The following is a 21,722-nucleotide window of genomic DNA, read 5'->3' as shown; positions in this document are numbered from 1 at the left end:
TATAGATGGGGAAGCTGAGGAACGGGGGGATATGGCTTGTCCAAGGTCACATGGATAGGGAAGGACAGAGCAGTCTGGTCACTACCTCTCAAGTGCGGAAGCCTCAGAACAGGAAGCGTTTGAGGGACCAAAGCTCAATGGTTTTCAAACTTCTCTGAACAGTCTTCCTTCCCCCACGAGCCCTGGGACCCCGAGCCAACCTCATCCCAGTTCAACCACACGAGCTCCATGTTGATCTGCTCCAGAGCCAAACATTGTCGTCAGCTGCCGCTGAGTCAGCCCAGGACTCGTGGTGACCCCATGCAAATGGTACAAAACGCTGCCTGGCCCTGCACCGTCCTCATGATAGGTTGTGGATTGGACCGCGGTGATCCACAGGGTTTCCACTGGCTTATTTTCAGATCACCAGGCCTTTCTTCCTAGTCCACCTTAGTCTAGAAGCTCCACTGAAACCTGTTCAGCATCCTAGCAACAAGCAAGCCTCCATTGACAGAGGGGTGGTGGCTAGCATGAGGCGCGCTGGTCGGGAATCGAACCCTGGTCCCCCGCGTGGAAAGTGAGAATTCTACCACTGAGCCAGCACTGCCCCCAGGAGCTCTGTTCTATAACGTCCCTGTGAATACTAAATAACAGACACCGAACCAACCTCCTTCAACCTCAGCTGGGAATTTTTTCTGCCATTCTGCGCACGCGTGTCTGCCAACGACTGCGAAAGCTGCTGGGATGTTTCTAGCAAGCAGGCGAACTCGAATCCACCCATCGCTCCTTGGAAACCCTATGGGGCAGTTCTACTCTGTCCTAGGGGGTCGCTATGAGTCAGAATCAACTCGATGGCACACGACAACAACAGGTGCAAATACTAAATCTGGGAATAAGAGCAAGGGACGTGTGTGTGTGTGTGTGTGTGTGTGTGTGTATTTTAATAGAAGGAAAAACTAAGGAATTTCTCAGGGAAGAAACCTCAGTTTCCAGGAAAGCCGACGCTAAAGCCCACTTTATCGCAGTAGGGGAAAAAAAGGGGGGTACCCCCAAGTCTTTTCTCCCCACTGTGGCCGCCTGAAGGAGGTCCAGGACATGTGCTCCAGAGGCGGGCTGATTGGGGATGCTGCCAGCCTGGGGTGTGCACAACACACATACCTGTGTGGCTTTCTCCCCCACAAAGTCACATCCTTCTATAAATAACGGTGGCTGTGTTCACGGGCACACAATTAACCTGTGTGAAACACGTTTACACTGGGGTTTTCCATATTAATTTGAAGAGATAGGTTCAATGCATCCTGATCCAAAAAGGGGCAAAACAAAGTAAGGACAGTGGCCCCGTTCCCTCTTCACAGCAGACTGCTTCTCCCTAACAGGGGTTACTGGGAATTTAATGACTCCATTCCAACTACTAATTAAACAGGCACTAAAAACACTTAAGCAAACAGCCCGGTGCCAGGGACAGAAACCACAAAGGGACAGAAACCAGTGGAATAGAATATTTTCAGGTATTAGAATTGATCAGAAAATATGGCGGCGCAGCCTGGCGCAGGCTAACGGGGAGCAATCAGGCAATGTAAGAACACTGCTGGGATTGGGGCAGAGCACTGACGCTGAGAACAGACCCCTTGGGAGGGTCTGGGATCTCCCCAGCCCCCTGCAGCCTAGACCTCAGGGATGAAACACTCCTTGCCTCCTGCCCCTCCCCCTCCCCCGGCTCTTCAATCAAGTGTGTGGGCAGCTCAAGAAGGCTCTGCACCCTCTTGGCTCTGGAATCCTAAAATCCAAGAAGGCCTCTAAGCCCAGAAGATGAGCCACCACTTAGAGATGGAACAGGTGCTTGGAGCTGGCCATCCCTGGACAGAATCCCACCTCCACGTTTCGTCCCTCTTTGCTCTTTGTTCCCCTTCCAATCCTGAGTGTAAGTCCCACGTCCTCTCTCCCCCAGACTGCAAACAAGTCCCACGTCCTCTCTCCCCGCAGACTGCAAGAAAGTCCCACGTCCTCTCTCCCCACCAGACTGCAAGCCACATGAGGCTCACCAGGCCCGACTCTGCCTTTGTTTGCACCAACCAAACTAGGTGCCAAGAAAGGGTTTTGAGTGGAACAATGAATAAATGAATGAACAAATGAATAAATGTGAGCTGCAAGCCCTTGATCTCTCTGAGCCTCATTTTTTCATCCGTCAGGTAGGGAGAGTAAACTCTACCTCCTAAGGTTACTGTGAGGATTAAATAAATTCAAGAGTGAACACAGAATGCCTAGTGCCATGCTGCCCAGGGTAGCCAGTACCCGAGTCGATTCTGACTCATAGCAACTCTGTAGGATGGAGTGGAACTGCCCCACAGGGTTTTCAAGGCTGCAATCTTTACAGAAACAGACTGCCACATCTTTCTCCTGGTGAGCAGCTGGTGGGTTCGAACCACCCACCCTTCGGTGAGCAGCCAAGGGCTCCCTCTGCACCACCAGGGCTCTCTCTGATCATAGTAGGCCCTTAATATACAGTCCTAAGAAGGAAGCGTCATCAAAGTGTCACTGGCCCAAGCCATGGACTTTTCCATTGTCTTACACACCTTCAAAAGCTGGACAATAGAAGGGGAAGACACAAGAAGTGATACATTCAAATTGTGGTGCTGGTGAAGAATACTGAAAATTATACCACGGACTGCCAAAATAACAAACAATCAGTCACAGAAGAGATACAACCAGAATGCTCCTTAGAAGTGAGGATGGTGAGACTTTGACTCGTTTACTTTGGATTTGTCATCAAGAAAGAGCAGTTGATAGAAAAAGACATCATGTTTGGTAAAGAAGAGGGTCAGGGCTCAAACAAGCCAATGATCATGAAGATGGCACATGACTGGACAACCTTTCGCTCGCTCTGTTATACATGAGGTCACCCTGAGTTGGAGCTGACAGGACTGCGACTAACAACGAGGCTGCCTACAGCAACGAGGCTCAGAAAGCACAAATGAGGACACCCTGCAGCTGAGTCCACTCCTTTGTCCCCCCACCCACCTCCCCCAGGGTGGCTCGGGGGGAGCAGGCAGGGGCTTTATCGGGAGGCATCCCAAAGACAGATCCCAGTTCTGCCACCTTGGCGCAGCCACTCAGCACCCCCGCCCCAAGCCTTCGCTTGCCCGTCTGCAAATGGGGATGATAACAGCCTGGCTGGGCCCAGTCCAAGGGTGCTGGAGGGCCAGGCACGCAGGAGGGAGAGGCAGTCCCCCTGGCAGAATCTCGCCCACTGCGCAGCTTCTAACAGAGCCTGTGCCAGCACAGGGTTAAGCAGAGCCTCAGGCTGCCTCTGCCCGGGGATCAGATTCCTGCTCTGCAGAACCTGACCGAGTCCAGTCATAAACACTCAGGCTGATCTCTGATAGCAGCCCCCCAAGTGGCTGCAGGAGCCGCAGCGCTAATTACAGGAAGCCGTGAGAGTGGGGCAGTGGTCGCCCAGACAGAGCAGGCCCACCGTTGAGTGTCGGGGTCTCCTGCAGCCTCACAGCACCGATTCACAGAGCCAGGAAGGGAGCCCCAGTCACCCTGGGGGGCAGGCGGCCAGGGCGGGGGGGCCTAGCTGTGGGGACTACTTCCCTGGCAATTTCCATCTGCGTTTTGTGCAGTCAAGGCAGAAGCCCAGTAAGAAAGCAGAGTTCCCCTTGGAAGCCAGATCCCATGACGTCCCTGTCTGTGGTGGGGGGCCTGAGGCTGCCTTCCCCACCAGCAAGAAGGCTCAGGGAGTCTTGGTCCTGGAGCAGGGGCTCCACAGGCATGATCCCTTGAGGCAGCTGCACTGGGGAGGGCGAGTGGGCCAGAACGAAGAACAAAAACCTGCCCAATGAAACTAGTTTTCCTTTCATGGCCCAAGTCCAGAGGAAGCTGCACTGTGCCTGATGACAAATCCAACCCGCCGGGCCCTGGACCCACCCTCTCCTTCCCTGGCTCCAGCCCCTCATGCTTCTCTTTCGTTTTTGCTAACACCACCAAAACCAGGCTGAGTGGAGCTCACCACGTGCTTCTGCGTCACCATTCTGGTGTGTTGGCCACTGCGAGTTTCACACCAGGCAGGCCAGGCGGAGGGACTGGGCGGAGGGGTCCAGAGGAGACCCTCAAGGGCCCCGGACACAGCCCTCTGCCTGCCTAATTCCCAGACACTCCAGGCCGGAGCAGGGGTTTTGGTTTTGCTTTGAGGGGAGCGGGGTAGTGGAGAAGCGGGCATTGTGGCAGAGAAGCCGCCCATTGACGGCCGGCGGCCTCGGTCTAGGCATCTGTACAATGGGCAGCCACGAGTTCCCGGGGAAGGAGGGCGGAGTCAGTGCAAGCCCAGATGGGGAGCCCACCCAGGGCCCGGCACACAGTAGGTACACAGTCTCCAGGTACGCAGACTGCTCCTGCTGAGGATGGTGAAACCACGTCACCCCCCACACAGACAATTCCCTCGGTATTTCACTCCCTCCTGTGCCCACAACTCAAAGGCTCTTTTTGATTTTGGCTTTTTTTTTTTTCTCCCCCTCAAAACTAATGGGCAACACATTCTCCCAAAGAGAAACTCAGCAATTTGGACGACTCCAGCGATGCACACAGACTACCAAGGAATCTTCCCCTGGTCCTGGGGGAGGGGTGGCGGGCGAGGGCAGAAGACAACCTCAGATGTTAAGCGTTATCCAATTAAGCTTTAGCTAAACAGCCCAGAAAGATGAAATTTGGAGGCTGGCAAAGTGCACTCTGGGAGTGAAACTCTCAGCCTGGGCGGGGGACCCCCTGACCCATGGAGCCGGGATTCGGTTTACATTTCTGGAGACAGCCCTCACCACGCCCCCGGTGCCCCCCAAAAAACGCCTTCCAGGCTGGGGTTTGCACTGCCCCCGGGTCCCCACCTTGGCCCAGCCCGCCTGGGGGCAGCCGCCGCCGGCCCCCCGCCATCCCGGGAGCCCACCCCCCACCGCGGCGTCGTCTGTTACCTGACAACTGACACTGGCATCCAAAGGGGGCCGCAGCCTCCGTCTGACCCTCACCCTGAGTGCCGTCGCCCGAGAGCGGGCGCGCCCCGCAGCACGGCAGGGAAAAGCAGGGCGGGAGGGCGCCCAGCGCGCGCAGAGGTGGCGTGATCACGGATGTGTGAGGGTGGGAGGAGGAGGCAGCGATGGGGGCCATCGCTGGCAGCTGGGCAGGCCTGCACGGCCCTGGAGAAAAAACAATAGAAAAGACTGGTCAGTGGGGCCGTGGACGGGACGGGGCCGGGGGCGGGGCGGGGCCCGGGGCAGGGGACGGCGGGCCCCCGTCGAGGGGAGTGCGCGGCCCTGCGGGGAGGGCGACTGGGGTGCAGGGCAGGGCGGTGGGCCGGGCGTGGGGCAGGGTCACAGGGGGAGGCCTACTTCTGCAGCTGCCAGGCTAGGCCGTCTTGGGGCCGGGACCCCTGACCCGGGAGACCTAACGCAGGGCTTGGGCAAATAGGGGTTGCCAGGCCCCCGCTCCCAGGAAGGAAGCCCACGCGGGGGCTTCTGGAGGAATCTGGAGCAGGCCTCATTTGAGGGTTTGGTCCCTAAAATCGGGCCACCCCCCTCTCAGAGAAGAGAGAGCTCAGAGCCACCACTGCTCCCTTGGGTCCAGCCGTTTTTGCAGGCCCCAGACATAGTCCCTCCACCTCTGAGCGTCTGGGCACTGGCAGCCTCCCCCTGGCTTCCCTTCAGCCCACAGTCCTCTGCGACCCTGAGCACCAAGCACACAGCGTCCTCACAGGCAACTGCCCTGCCAAGGCTCGGAAGACCCCTTCCCCTGAAAACCCTGGCACTGCCGAGCACCCCTCTGAACGTGTAGGCCTGGCTCGGGGCACCTTCCCAGGTCTGCCAGCGGCACACACAGGGCCCAGGGCCTGGGCCACCTCACCCCTGCCCACCACACGCCCCCACCAGCTCCTGCGGCTCCCTCGGCTCCCCAGCAAGGCCTGCGATTGATTTGGCCGTTTATCTTAAATAGCGAAGAGACCACCAGGGCAAAACATTTGTGTGACGCTCTTGCCAAACCCACAAGTGAAGAAGCCCAAATTCCCTGGGTAAATAACTGAGCCGGGAAGCATCAGAGAGACAGAAAACAACAGCAAGAGGACGGATGGCTGGCTGGGCTGACTCTGCGAGGGAAGCTGATCGCTCTGCGGCCCCCACTCCGGATTCTGCAGCGGGAGGTCCCTGCCAGCCCACTAGGTGCAGGAGCCTGACAGGCTTTATCTTGATCGTTCTCCCAACATGCCCACAGGGCAGACTTAGGACACTCATTGCACAGATGAGCAAACCAAGGACAGACACCAGCAGCCAGCTCCACCCAAACCCCGTCCTGCAGGGAACCAAAACCTGGCTCTTTCTCTGTGCCCCTCGCTCTCCAAAATGTGCGCTGTCCAGGGTTCGGGCTTCAGGGCTCTGAGAAGACCTGGGCTTGGGGGCTGTAACTGCTCTCCAAAGAAAACGAAGCTAAGGGCACTGGAGCCCCTCCAGCCAAGAAGACCACGTACAGGCTGGGCCCTGGGCCCGGGGCGTGGTGAGGACCCAGGAGCAGTTCCAGGCGCAGATGCTGAGCAGAAGGCAATGCCCCAGACTTAGCGCCACACCCTCCGCCCTGGAAGCCTGCCCTGGCCAAACCTCATCTGGAATCCCCCGGCACTGCACCCTGTGTCTGCCGCTGTCCACTGCAGATCTCCTTCAATCCCTCCATCGGCTCTCCCTGCAGACCACAGGGACTCCAAACACCTCCTCACGGTGGCCTTGTGTCCAATACCTGTTGTCAACTGCCCTGTCACTTAGCCTTCCCAACCACCTTGCTCAGCAGGGCTGACCATCCCCATTCCACAGGGAGAAACTGAGGCTCAGGGAGGTCTGGGACTCGAACCCAAAGCCTGGAGGTTTCCCACCTCCCTCTGCGGCTGCCGCTAGGGTGCGGTGACTAGGGAGCCCCAGGATCCTGGGAGGAAGGTCAGGTGAGGGGAGGGGAAGACTGAGGTCCAAGGGCTCCATCAGGCCATGGGAGGCTACAAGAGGCCAAATCCAGGCTCAGGCCCTCAGGATTCTGGATGGGGCTGTGACACAGCCCCCACCATTTATCACAATTGAGACACCAACAAGGCCACCTCGGGGCCTGAGAACAATTTTCCCAAATGCGGAGCCACAATGTGGCTCCGTGGGGAAGAAAGACTCAAAAGCAGGGAGAACTTGGCCACCCAGCCACACTCTCTCCTTCTGGAAAGGTCCAGGCTGAGCCAGTCTGTCAAGACAAGTCGCACAAAACATGGTGCTCTGCCCCTCAGAACCTCCCAAACTCAGGTGAGCAGGGGGCGGGTTGCCCCCAGAAAGGCCTCCTGATGAACTCTGACCTTGCAGAAGTCCACCAGCCCCAGGGCCAGCAGAGGGGTGGGGGCAGGCAGTAAGGGTGAGGGGCTTCAGACCCCAAGCTGCCCAGGCTTGCTGGGGCTGGCAGAGGAGAGCCTCTGCCCTGGGGTAGGTCCTTCCCTTGCAGCAGCTTAAACCCTAACCTCTGTCCAAAGGTGGAAGCCGAAGAGTCCTCTTCCGAAGCTACCATAAAGCCAAAGGTGGTGAAAGAAGCCAGACACAAAAGGCCACGTATCGTGTGACCCCGTTTACAGGAACTCTCCAGAGCACGCCAATGCTTGTTGCCAGGGGGGCAGCGGGTGGGAGATGGGGAGTGAGGCTAACGGGTACAGGGTTTCTTACTGGGGTGATGCAGTGTTCTCAGACTGATTGTCGCAATGGTTACACAACTGTGAGATACGCAGTAACACCTGCGGAAGCCAGAACCCGTGTAAGGCAGAAACCTGTCAGAGGAGGAAATCGCACACATTTGCCGCCAGTGGAGAATGATAGAAAAGCGGTAAGACTGCACCCCGTCAAAGGCAGAAAACTCGTGAGACCTGGAAAAACAAGGCAGTCATGTCGAGTTCCGGCTCTCACAGGTTTCACTGCACTAAACCAAACCAAAAACTCCACTCCCGTGGGGTTGACTCTGACTCACAGTGACCCTATAGGACGGAGTAGAACTGCCCCACAGGGTTTCCAAGGAGCGGCTGGGGGATTCAAACTGCCAACATTTTGGTTAGCAGCCACAGCTCATAAGCACTGTGCCACCAGGGTTTCCAACTGGGGATCCGCTAAGTTGTCCACTTTAAAATGATTAAATGCGTGAGTTTCACGTCATGTGAATCTTATCTCAGTGAAAAAGAAAAAAGACTCCAATGTCAAGACTTGGTCTCTGGGCCTCCGCACCTGTCCCGGGCCCTCCACGTGGGACAGCAGGGAATCCAGCACCCGAGAGAGCAGCCGAGACCCGGTGACTACAGTCTGCACGCCCAGACACCGGAGGAGGACGCTTTGGGAGCTTGGAGGCACGGGACACAGCTTCAGAACAAGAGAGACCTGGGTTCAAATCCTGGCCCTGTGACCAGGGAAAGTCATTTTCTGAAAACCTCAGCTCACTGCCTTTAAGGGAAGGGGCACAGCCACCTGTGCCAGCGCCTGCATCTAGTAACTACTCAATAAATGGTCACCATCATTCATCCTCAATTCTACATCACAGACTGAGAAAGTCTGCAGAGGGGCTGTGTACCTAGTAAGGCACCCCAGCAGCCCTGCAGGTCTCTCTCCTAAACACATGCTTTCCCCCGAGGTCCACACCATTCCCTTCTGGAATGCTAACAGGCACACGTGCACCTGGGTACGTGGGTATGACACCAGGCAGACCACTCAGCCTTAGGTGGGGTCCAGGGGGCTTAACAACGAAACCCCACTGCTGTGCTCTCTTGTCACGTAAGTCCATACTGGGAACATTAGTGGTTCAGTGGTAGAATTCTCGTCTTCCACGTGGGAGGCCCAGGTTTGATTCCCGGCCAATGCACCTTACGCAAAGCCACCACCCATCTGTCAGTGGAGGCTTGTGTGTTGGTATGATGCTGAACAGGCTTCAGCAGAGCTTCCAGACTAACAGAGACTAGGAATAAAGGTCTGGTGATCGACTTCCAAAAATCAGCCAACAAAAAGCCTATGGATCACAACATTCCTATTCCGTTGCGCATAAAAATAATAAAAATTCCGTTGCGCATAGGTTGCCATAAATTTGGGGCCAACTCGAGGGCCGCTAACAACAAGTTCATCTTACTTAGGGAAAATGAAATAATACAGATAGTATCTCATTAAAGCCTAGTAACCTTCCTGTGAGGCAGCCATGACGAACCCCCACAAGGAAAGTGCATCGAGAAGTCACCCAGGACCTCCTGATTTGGCGGAGTCAGGGTCTGCATCAGTGGCACCAAAAAAAAAAAAAAAAAGTTCATAACACAACAAGCCTTGATGGCTGCTAATCAAAACGTTGGCAGTTCGAACCCACCATCAGACCTGGTGATCTGCTCCCGGAAAGACTGCAGCCTACGAAGCCCTACGGGGCAGCTCTCCACGGTCCTACAGGGTCCCTATGAGTCGGGATTGACTCCAGGGCACACAACAACAAACAAAGCGCCTAAAATGCTTCTCAAGCTCCGAAGCAGAGGATCAGACCCCTGCCAGGCGCGTTCATCCGCCTGAGCCTTCCACCAGCGTCTGGACCGGCTTCCCTCCAGGGCGGCCTTACAGGTGTTGCTGCCTTCCTCCTCGCACACGCGCACTGCAGCGCCCGGGAACACGCCCACCTGCGCGCTGCAGACACAAAAAAGCCCCGCAGAGGCCCGGGCCGGGGTGCAGGGGACCGGGGCGAGCGCTCCCAGCGCTGCGTCCTCACGGGGTCCCCTCTGAGACAGGAGGCTCTCCAGTTCAGCGTTGCTGGCGGGGCGTGGGGGGCCGCGCCGGCACAGGCCGTGCAGGAGCGGCTCCCTTCTCCCCACCGGGGCCTCTGAGCGGACCCCCGTTTTAGGCCAAGAACTCCTGCCGGTGCTGAGCAATGAGTCATAGATCAGGGACGCCTGAGAGAGGGACCCTGGCTCGGAAACCTGACAGTCCCCGCGCCCCCTCCCCCCCTGCCAAGACATTAATTCTCACAAGTCGGAGAAAATTACTATGCATGAATGCAAAAAGCATGATCAGGAGTAATTAACATGGCTTCATATGCAAATTTTATTAATGCAGCAGTACAAAGTCATTATGCAAATGAAACTTACGTCAACTCTCTTGACAAATATTCATCTCTGAGGCTCAAGTTTCTCCCTTTTATTTATTTATTTAATTTTTTCCCTCTTCCTTTTTCGGCGAGGGGGAGGAGAGGGCGTGGGGGGTGCCGGTGGTCGCTGCGGCGGTGGTAGCCACGAGGACTGCTGGATAAGTTTGCAAAGTTGCTTTTCAACCAGAGAAATTTATTCTTGCATTGTTGATTTTTGGGGGGGGGGGTGCGGGTGGGTTGTTGGCAGGTAGGAGACAGCTCATAGGAGAAGGGGGAAAAAATTAAAAAAAGCTCTGGGCAGCAGGCAGCCAATCAAAACGCCAGCGCCTGTAATGAGGGCGATTGATGGCTGTGTGGCTTTTACTGCAGGGGTAATGAACTAGAATCCAGTCTGAGGAGGGGGAAAATATGAATATTCATGAGACTGCGCTCCTGCCTTTGATGATTAAAGAAATTTTTAATATTCAAATAAGCGCTTGCCAAGTGATTAACAAAGAACAAGCACGCAGAAATATGGAAATGGGAGCCGGGAAAAATTTGAGAGGCACACAGGCTGGGCAGGAGAGGCCGCCCCAAATTTCATCAACAGGATAGGCAGATAACCCAATTCGCACGCGGGCAAATAAAAACAGTCCTTTCTGATCGGTTAAATATTTGCCAGCTACTTGGTCTTCACGGTGATAAAAATGCTGGGTACAAAGAGGAGGAGAGAGAGAGAGAAATAGCGTGAAGTCCAACGCACAGCTTACATCTAAGAGTGGTTATCCTTATCCTAGCCCACCTCCACCCACCCCAGCGGGAGGATCAGTCTGCTAGAGAGAAGATGGAGGTGGGCCCGTGCAGGCTGGAGACCCAGCCCTTGGGGTCTCCGCCTGTCGTGAGAACCGTTTGGCAGTGATGCAGCCCCCGTCTACACATCCTTAACGTGTGGTCATTTTTTGCTCATGGGCAGGCCAGAGTTCAAAGACAGGGAGCTGTGAGGTCTAGAGGGGAGAGGGTGTGATCCTTGGGGTACATGACCTGGGAGGCTCAGGGCTTCCTCCTGGCTCAGACTCTGGGATAAATGCATAAAGGAGAAGGTAACAGGGAAAGCAAGCCCTTCAGGAGATGTCGAAAAAACTTAGACCTTCAACATCTGGCCTGGCCTGGCCATCCTCAGGGCCAGAAACACCACAGGGATCAGCTGCCACCGAGGACAAGTCTCTCCACCAACCGGGCAGGCTTCATTAGCTGTTTGCTAAGGCTACATTCTCCTATTTTAACAGCTCCACCATGGGTTCACACTGAAGCACATAATAACTGTATTAGCTGGTAAAATGATCCTGCAGTTAAAATACATCTAATTAGCAGCCGATGACATCCATTTTGGCAATTTCCTATTTGAAAGAAGCAGAGTGCTACCTTAAATGAGGCAGGCACCGGGTGCTCACCCCGACAAGACCTACCCTTCACATCATTTGTCTCTTTCTCTACACCCCCCCCCCTTTTTTGGGGAGTGGGCAAGGAGGGAGTAGGGAGTGGCTAAGGCAGCAGGAATAGAGAAGACCAATATCAACTAGCCATCTTTGCTGCTCATTTTCAGAGCCACACCGGTCTTGGGGGCCGTTACTCAAGAAATAAATTCCTTCATTCCACAGGTATTACTTCATTTCTGTTTCTTAGATTTTCATCATCGAAGTCTGGGAACCAACAAAGACTAGACCTTGTTTTTCATTTGGTCATAAAAGTAAATAAACAAATACATAAAATAAGCAACAAAGCGAAAAGGGACATCCAAGGGCTTATTTAAGTGAACACCGGAAGTTGTCGCAAAAACCTGCCAGCCCAGGGTGCCTCCCAGACAGACCCAGAGCCTGGGTAGGGGCGTGGCATGGCTGGGCTAGCTGCACCCAAATGCTTTGGGAGCTGGGGCTCCCCAAGTCCCCCTGCACCCCGGACTCTCATTCCACGTCAGCAGCACTGAAGGCCACCGCCATCTCCAGGTGTCTGCTGCACCAGGTTTGGGCTCGGGGGTGGATATGGAAGTGTCCCTTTTAAAGGAGAGCAACAAAAAGGGAAAATGAGGTCATCATGCTTGGCAGAGTACAGGGTCAGCGGTAAAGAGGAAGACCCTCAACGAGATGGATTGACACAGTGGCTGCAACAATGAGCTGAAGCATAACAACGATTGTGAGGATAGCGCAGGACCGGGCAGTGTCTTATTCTGTTGTACATAGGGTCGTTATGAGTCAGAACCAACTCGATGGCACCTAACAATAACAACAGCAAGGTCCATGGGCTGGCACAGCTGTGTGTAGAGTGTTCCCTCAGAGGCATTACAGGGAAAACAGAAGAACAGTTCAGATCCACAGCCAGCCTTTACAGGGGCTGTCCACTGCAAGACAGAGGCCTTTCAGGGGCTGGGGAAGGTGGGGAAGAGCCTGTGGGAGAGCCTGCCTGGCCTCATCCACCACCTAGGCCCTGCTAGACTCAGGGAGGTTCCCCAGGGGTGGTGGGCGGCAGGAAGAGTCGACAGGTGAGAGGTGGACAGGCGGGGGGCCTCCAAAAACATGGACTTGCAGCCCCTCTACTGCCACTTCCCCAAAGGACCACCCAGAGACCCCTACTCGTGCAACACAGACCTACGTGAACAACAGGGCATCTTCGCAAGCCCACACGAGAAGGCCTGGCCCTCGAGCCCAGCTGCCTTCTCACTAAGCTCCTCCCTCCTCCTGCTCTCCCAAAACCTGTCACCCTGAATCTCCACTTCCCCAACAGGCGACACATTTAATGCATCCCAGAAAAGGGAGCAGTGAGGCAAGGAAAGTCTCATGCCCCCCAACAGCACGAGCAAAGCCAGTGCCTCCCTCAGCTGCATCTTGCAATTAGAAGCAGGCGCGCCCAGGCACCCCCCTTCGCCAGGTCCAAAAGCACCTGTTTCAAAGGCTGCCAACCTCGGTTTCCTCAAGATGTAAGCAGCTGAAATACTCCCAGGGTAGCAGATCCCTTTTCTGAACTCTAAGCCAAGGAACCGTGAGGTTGCACCACAAACACCAACAATTCTAGAGCCCTTCCAGAAGGCCTGGGAGGTGGCAGAGAAACCACAGACACTGCTGGGGAGGAAGGGTGAGTCCGATCATCTTCCTCCAACGGCTCGGGGTAAGGCAGAGGGAGCCTAGCAGCTGTGCCCACTGACCAACCAGTCCCAGCCCTGAGCAGGCATCCACAGGGGAAAACTGGCAGCTCAGGCTCCTTTCCTTGCTTGTCTCCTGGGGATATCCCTGACGCTATGTCACTGCTGGAATGCCAATCACTTGTCCCCCAGCTTCAGAGCACATACAGAGGTGCAAACGGCTCCTCTGGGTGACCTCAGCAGACAGGGTCCCCCAAAGTGGTGCCCACAATCCTGGAATGGGCAGGCCTGGGGACAACAGAAGGTGATGCCATGTTTCACTAGTCAGAGAAATGTGTGCACGCACATACATTACACACAGAGATTATATATATGCATGCATGCTCACACATGCTCACACACACACACACACACACACACACCAGCAACACAGACAGGTTAAAAATGCTGGTGGCATCCTCAGAGTCTAGAGGCCAGGGACAAACGAGAGCTGATGGAGCCTCTGAATGTCACTGGCAAAAACAGCTGGCTGGTACCCAGCAAAGGAGTATCCCTCGTCCCCTAATTCAGGCCTCCTGATCAGAATTATCTCGGTAGCTGCTTTGACCCTTAGCAGCTTGTGCCCTCAAGCCCAACTTGCTGAAGTTCCTTCAGTCGTTTTATCTTCGGTGGCATCTCATGCTTCGGAGTCTGCATGAAGGGCAGTGGCATGAGAAGCAGAGTCTGTAAACGAATGTCAAAAGATGGATAAATCATTTGCTTCCCAAACAGGAGGGATTTGGGAGGTAAGGTCAAGACGCTGAGGTCCTTCCCCAGATAGAATTCAGCGGTCAGGTTCCAATGACGACGACTTTAGCCAGGCATCCCTTAGACACTTGCTCATTCATTGACAGCAGAGCCAAAAAAAAAAAAATTTTTTTAATAAAAATCCATAATCAGGATATGTCACATGAGAGAAGAAAACAAGGAGACGAATCTTCAAATTTGGAGCCTATGGTGAGTTTTAAACTAGGGACAGGGTTTCTTTCCCATCAGCATCCACCATGCCTGACCTCTGAGGGATGGCTTGCAAAGGCCGAATCTGGTGCTTGTCAGAAATCTGGTCTCCTACAAAATGTGTTTAAAAACTGGTGGGTCCAGGAAGTTGTTGTGGCTCCAAGGTCCCACAAACTCGGATATTGGCTGTTGCTCAATTGCCATGCGCAGAAGGCGGCAATGGAACACACAGAAGGGGGAAGTCAGAGCCGTGAGAATGCTGGAGATTCAGAATGAAAATCACACAGCACAGCCAATGAAAACAACAGACAGAAAACCGAGTCCCAGCAAGGAGGTACTGCGATGACTAAGCCCGGAGCAGCCAGGAAAAAAAGGGGACCGCAATTTTAAGTGCACACGGTGGTGGGGGTTTCAGGAATGCAAGCATCATCCACCTTTTTAAGACCAGACCATAAACTACCCAGGCAGTCAGAAAATTGCAGTCTCAACGGCCGGCGGGGTTCCTGGTTTGGGAAGGAACAGTAATAAACTTGGCTACTGGAAGAAGAAAAAAAAAATTCAACTTGTAAGAAAAGGGACCGTGCTCTATCTTAAATTTATTTTTTGTTTTTAGTCGCATTTATCAAAGAGCTACAGTCAATTAATCGCTACTGTAATAAAGCATTGGGCTTATCTCCTGCAAAAGACCTTTAAAGTGTTAAAGTTATGTGACCCAAGCCATGGTGTTTTCAGTCACCTCATATGCAGGCAAAGGCTGGACAGTGATTAAGGAAGGCTGAAGAAGAACCGATGCATTTGAATTGTGGTGTTGGCCAAGAATATTGACTACACCCCAGACTACCAGAAGAATGAATAAGTCTGTTTTGGAAGAAGTACAGACAGAATGCTCCTTAGAAGCGAGGATGGCAAGACCACATCTCACATTCTTTGGGCATGTTATCAGGAGGGACCAGTCCCTGGAGAAGGACATCATGCTTGGTAAAGTAGGGGGTCAGCGAAAAAGAGGAAGACCCTCAATGAGATGGACTGACACAGTGGCTGCAACAGTGGGCTCAAACATAACAATTGTGAAGATGGTGCAGGACCGGGCACTGTTTTGTTCTGTTGTGCACAGAACCAACTCAATGGCACCTAACAATAACACTGTAATAAAAAATTCAGCTCTCCTCTGGATTTTGTTGCTGATAGAGTTGTTGTTTTTTTTTTTTTTTTTTTCCTTCTTTTCATTTCTTTTTACCTCTTTTCTAATGAACATATAGAATACTGAGGTTCAATGCTTAATATCACATGAGAACAAAATCTTTCCATGGCCTCTTTCTAAGCCAAGACTGAAATGTCACTGACTAAATAAAAACCGAACAGGCCTATAATTACTTTCAACAAAGTAGTTCCTTAAACTGAGTTTTCTGTACGTAGCTGGCATTTAATATACATATTGTGAGCCTTCTTTTCAGTACGGGTAGCCTTTGTCGGCAAAAATCACAAATTTCCTTCCAAGAGAGCAGTTCCAACAGCCACCTCCTTACTTATTTTTTGACGTGAAATCCATTTTCATCTCCTATCACACCAGTGGTGACTTGCAGTGCGCGCACGAGATTTGTAAAAATTAACACTTCACGGGATTAATTTAATAAAGATTGTTAGCACATTAACACTAGTAACGCAGCGCCTTACGAGTCAATCTAGCCCCGCTCCCGACGCCCCGTGACACCCCGCTCCCGACGCCCCGTGACAGAGGCTGACGTTCAGCTGAGGTTTATACCGCTATTTAACGTAATTAAAGAAATCGGCAGCACAGTCCTCAATGGAAATATCATTTCTATTGCCGAGTATTCCCATTAGAAATTGGGGGAAATCAGAGCACGCCGACTTTGATTTTGTTGTAAAAAAAAAAAAAAAAAAAAAAAAAAAAAAAAAATTTTTTTTTTTCCCCATGGCTGTCTCTGAAACAGAGCTGATAGGCTGGGCACCTCAGACTGAGCTGGCTGTAGAAGCCCCAAGAAGATTCTGCGATAAGAAAAGCCAGGTTTCCTGGTAGGTGTTTCCAGGGTTCATTTGCCACTAATAAAAATTATAAAAAAAAAACCTGCAACCTCCGTCCAGCTGTAATTGCCCGGGACATTCTCTGCCCAAGTAAATGGCACCAGGAACCCCATCTCCATCAGGAAAATGACTTTTCAGACACCCCAGAACAAGACCACGGATAGCATCCCCTAGGAAGGCAGGCTTCCGGGGCTGTCCTTACAGATCGACAACGATAATGTAGCCAGGATGTCAACACCCTCCAAACCCAGGCTTTCACCAGAATTTGTAACCTCAGAGAAGATGCAGCCGGAGCTACTCGGGAGGCCTCACACACGAAACCAACATGAACCAAAAAACAAAATGAAAAAAAAAATAAAAATCTTTGCACCCTATCATCCAAAATGGCAGAGAAAATCAGGTCTTGGGACCGAAATGAGGGAGACCTGACTCAGCTCTCCGGCACCGGCCCTTGGAGCCCCCAGGTGCTAACAAAAACAAGCCCTGTCTCTAAAGCTGTCCTTCTCTGACACGCTCCTCCACTGTCGGGGTGGCTGGTTTCTCTTTCTCCTAAGTGGATTTTAATACCCTTATTCTACATCCTAATTTCTTTGAAAAAAACATCTGTGTCACTAAAAAAAAAAAAAAAAGTCACTCTGTTTTTGCAATCCAGCAGCTCACTTGGCAGCGAGAAAGGCTGGCTGGCATTATCCTCTCGTTTGACAAAACTACTATTTCTGGGCATGTGCTCAAAAACAGGTAGGAAGCAAATGCTGAGAAATAAGGAAGTAAAAACAGCCAACAGATTTTTCGCTCCCAAGAACGCCAAGCATAAACATGATTTATTTAGCTGTGTTTAACATGTCTGTCCCTTACCCTAGGACAAGCCCACTCGGGTTTATGCAGAGGGTGGGGAAGAGGGGACAGGACAGGGGGAGAGGGGCATAGGAGTGGTGGGCAGTGCCATGCAGGTACTTCCTAAACCCTTGGGGTTCATAGTTTTAGAAGGAGAACCTTCTATCCCAAAATATACGCCATGTGTCAAAAGAAGGCAGCACTAACCTGCTGGTTAATTAACGAGCTGCCACCGACAAAAGATAGAAGACCAGTTCATACAAACAATATTTACAGGGGCATCGTGTGATTTTGTCACCCATTTCCTGTCCCCTCCTGCAAACTATGTGGGCTGGGGGCAAGGACAGGTGCACAGAGAGGCCCATGGGGCTGGGGGGGTTCCTAGCTTCCAAGTCCAGAATGTAGGGAAGTGAGGGGGAAACAGCCCTGCCTTCCCTGCCCACCACAGCCCATGTGGATTTACTTAGATCTGTATTCAATTAAGGAGCGGCCGATGGCTTCTGGCTCAGCGCCCGCACCAGCAACAGGGAGTATCTGCCATGCCCCCCCAGCACTGACACTGGGGAACAACAGCTCAACTGAGTCGTCCGTGGAGCGGGAGAGGCCACCCCCTCACCCACCCTCACCCCAAAGCTCAAGCGTGAGGTCTTGGTCCTGCTGGGGTGAACAACCAAACATGTAAAGAATTGAGCTTTCTTCCCTAGCCAGCAAGAGGACAGCGAAGCCTTTTGCCCCCATCAGAGATTATTCTTATTAAAAATCTAGCTTAGATCGTGCAATATCTGCAGGAAAAAGAAACCAAGTGTTTTCAGCAGGAAAACAACAGCCAAGGAGAACCGAGCCCACAACACTTGAGGCCCAGTTCCCTGGTGGGGGAACCATTTCATCACCGCCAGCTGTGAGCTAGCTCCCTGGGCAGGAATGCTGTTTGCTTCCAGGGCTGCGGCCAACGGGAAGTCAGAGCTTCTTCCCTAGTCTGCACGCCGTTCTTCCTCACCTGGGCCCACCAAGACTGGGCACTTAAAGGCTGCCTGCTGTATGCATGCCTCCACAACCCAAATCTACAATTCCCCCTGCCCAGTTGGCTTCTCTCCTCTGGAGCCAGAAACCTGAGTATCAGCAAAGACAGCTTTCCTGGGAGAGGCTGGTCAGGGGCCACAGCAACGCTGCTCATAGCCTGTTAGGATTCTGAGTCACGTGACAGTTCCCAAAGCTAACCCTACGGAGCAGCTTCCTCTGTAACACACTGGGTAGCCAGGAGTAGGAATCGACTCCATGACAACAAGGGGGTGGGGGGGCAATCCCCTAAAATGAATGGGGAGGGGGTGTAATTTGTTATTACGATTAGGTTACTAAACCCACCCCCTAAACCTGAGGTATGAGTTCTCCTTCCCGGCATTAAAGGTGACCTGCTCTACAAACAGCTCTGTGTCTCCTTTCCCCTTTGCAAATGAAGCAGACTGCCCCCCCCACCAGGTGCAGAAAAATGTCTACACTCTCTGGTGTCCTTGAATCAGCAATAACTTTGCTCCTACCAAGTCGTCTGGCTCATAGCTGGACGGTGACAGAAAGGTAAACAAGTAGACGTCCCCATTTCACAGATGAAGAAACTGAGTGATGAGCCGTTTTGCCCTGGGCTGTCTAGGAAGCACACCTCGGAGAGATGGCAGCTCTCTTTGCCAGTATCTCAGTCCTGAGGCTTCACCTCCGGTCTGGCCCCTAACGCTCCAGCAACTACAAATATTGATCCAATGTGTCACCAGGGCTCAGGCACTGCTCTGGGAGACCACGCTGGCAGAAAACCCAGTCAGAAAATCTAGATTCTCCAAGTAATAAAACTGAAGATGCTTAACAGCATCTTCAAAGGAGGCTTCCCCAGGATTCCTCTGGCTCCTCATTCCACTGGCATTTCCCCACGATCCAGCTGACCAAATCCCCACTTCCCAGAACACATCCCACACATTCCTCCAGAGCAAGGCAAGGCAAGGCAGTCTACCCATGCCCCACAGACAGGTCCCCCAGCTCAAGCAACACGCCATCAGGCAGCCGTGGGCACAAGAATAGGGTGTGTCCCCAAAGAGCTGGGGGTTGGCAGACCCTCCTTAAAGAGGATTCTGGGTGAGAGCCTTCTACCACTCTGCCCCAAGCCTTAACCTCAATCTGGAGGATGAAATCACGTGTAGCTGTTGTCACTGTTGGATCGTCAAAATAAAGAAACTAGAGATGATAAGTAGGCCTGCTTTACTAAGTCGGCTAAGCGCACATTACCTGTCTTTCAAGCAAAATGTGAACAATTAGCTCGGCACACACCTTGTCCCTAGAAATCCTAAAATATACGTCTCTCCAAAGAACTGCAGAGACCCAGGATGGCGCCCTCACACACGTGCACACACACACATGCACAATTAATTAGTGTTTCATCTTTCTTTCTGTAAAGGAATCCGGTAACATAAATATTAATCTAACACTAGAATCTACCTTTTCGCCTTGGACCATTCTGAGTGTGGATTTTGGTCTCTCCCCATATTTACGGATATTCCAAGGCAGACTCTGTCTTGTCGGAGCTGTTATAAATGGACGTCGGAGAACTCCTCAAGCAAGTTCAGGCAGATATGAAAACCTTCCTGCCCAGGACTGGCAGCCACTTGGAGTTTCCAAGTGCTGAAATTGGTCCCTTTTTCCTAGGCCTTTCGAAAAATAAAATCGGCAAATACCTTCCGAGTCTACCACCAGGAAGGCTTGCTACGCAAAGTTAGGCTTAGCTAAATCGGGGACTTTCTTTAAGATCAATTCTTACTCAAAATACCAGGAAAGCACTGTTTACAAAATACTTTGGCCTGAGGAACACAGAAAGTGCAAGATACTATTTCTAACCCAGATCATATATATACACACAGATATAAGCTACCTTCACTCTTGTTACAGCCAATCTATTCTCTTTGGTTCACACTTATTTCTGAATAATAGAAAATAGAGACATGGCTGCAACCATACGTTAGAAGAGCTGTCACAGTGAAGGTAAACTTTTAATCTTCTATAAGCAAACAGCACACATATTTATTTCCTGAGTAACAGCTTTGAGAAAATGTTTGAACAAGAAATTAAGAGCTTTGTGGGAGACACATGGAGCATCCAGCCACTGCTTTTCTGGGTCTTGAAGGGCGTGTTTGAGGGCTTTAAACAATTTGAGGCCAGTTTTTAAGAAGCAAAAATAAAGATTCCGAGCAAGGTAAATTCTCTTTGGGGGGTTACTGTAAGAGAAGCACGGGCTGGGGGGCGGGAGGGAGTGGCATTAATTCCCTCTAATTCCACCAGGTCTTTCTGTCACTCTCCTGGAGGGCTCCAACGACACACAATCGGGAAAAACACTTTTGTCCTTAAAAAAGTGCTTTAAAATCCCAGCCCCAGGATTTCCCTCTAGAAAGGCCGGCTCCTGCTCCTCCCCGGGGGGCGGGGGGGGGGGGTGCGAGGCGGCTGCAAAGAAAGTCGCTTTTGGATAGAGCTGTGTTCCACACCGGACCAAGGCGCAAGGCACGCTGTGAAGCGCCTTCCATCCGGGCCTCACCTGGACCAGGGACAGCCGAGCTCGGCCGGCCCAAGGTGGGCTGGTGAGGGCGCGATGGCGGAGGGGAGGGCAGACAGGGGTCCCCGGGAGCCCCCAGGACCCAGGACAAACACTCGGGAAAGAAAGACATCCGCGCGGGGAGCCCCGCCTCTGGCGCGCGGCGGCTTGGGGGAGGGGGCCACCGGCAGGAGTTTGCAAGGGTCCTGAAATGCAATTCCCGACGGCCGGCAAGGTCACCAGCCCGGGCCGGGAAGAGGGGGGAGGGGCGGCCCGCGCGCACAAAGGGGCTCCGGGCCGGCGGGCTCCCCGCCCTTGACCTTGGGTCTCCGCCTCCATCCATCTCCGCCGGCTGCCAGGGAGGGGGCTGGCCCGGGGCCAGGGGCGAGCTCGCCCGGCGGCTGCGGGGCGGGGCAGGGGGCCGCCGGGAGGCGAGGGCGAAGGGGGCCTGGGGAGACCCGCATTCCAGCTCGCCGGGCTTCTGCCGCACGGCCCCCGCCCCCAAAACCATAGTTGCACGGGTGCATGAAGGCAGCCTCTCCTAGCTCCCCTCGGTTCGCCCACCCCGCCCTCCTCGGACCCGGGCCCAGGGGGGAGGGGCGCGGTCACGGCAGGAAGAAAGGAGTAGCTGGCAGGTCAGCTGCGCGCCCGGGCAGCTGGCCCATTAAGGCCCGAATTATGCATGGCCGCGGCGCCCCTCGGCCTCCCCGCCCGGGACACAATCGCCGAGCGCGGCAGGCCAGGTTCGAGGAGCCGGAGGAGCCGCTGCGGTCGGCGGGCACAGGCCGGAGAGGCCGTGCGGGACCAGCCTCGGGGCACCGCCGCGCAGACCCCGGCGGGGCGCGCGGACCGGGCAGGGACGCCGCTCGCGGGGAGGCCCCCGCGCCATCTCCAAGCGGCCAAGGGTCCGCGCGGTGCCGGCTGCGGGGTGTCCGAGATGCGGCCGCCCTTGCGCCCCGCGGGACTCCGCGCCGCCCGCCTCGGGCGAGGCCATGTGCGCCAGGCTTGGCGGCCAACTGGGGGCCAACGTCCCCGACCTTGGAGACCCAG

The 21,722-nt window shown here is 53.6% G+C and overlaps 1 protein-coding gene across 4 annotated transcripts in view; it reads right to left on the bottom strand.

The window, feature by feature from the left end:
- Window positions 1-21,722, bottom strand: part of BCL11B (BCL11 transcription factor B) — a 107,169-nt gene that overhangs the window by 59,922 nt on the left and 25,525 nt on the right. For 2 of the 4 annotated variants that reach the window (XM_049897904.1, XM_049897907.1), the window contains exon 3: window positions 4,941-5,162. The exons of the other annotated variants lie outside the window; for them this stretch is intronic. In XM_049897904.1, the coding sequence (XP_049753861.1) occupies window positions 4,941-5,162 (222 nt within the window). The remainder of the gene's footprint in view (window positions 1-4,940; window positions 5,163-21,722) is intronic. 4 annotated transcript variants of the gene reach the window in all.

The sequence above is a fragment of the Elephas maximus genome, chromosome 10 (assembly GCF_024166365.1).
Source record: "Elephas maximus indicus isolate mEleMax1 chromosome 10, mEleMax1 primary haplotype, whole genome shotgun sequence".
NCBI classification, from domain to species: Eukaryota; Metazoa; Chordata; class Mammalia; order Proboscidea; family Elephantidae; genus Elephas; species Elephas maximus.
This window is presented reverse-complemented; position numbering and strand designations above follow the sequence as displayed.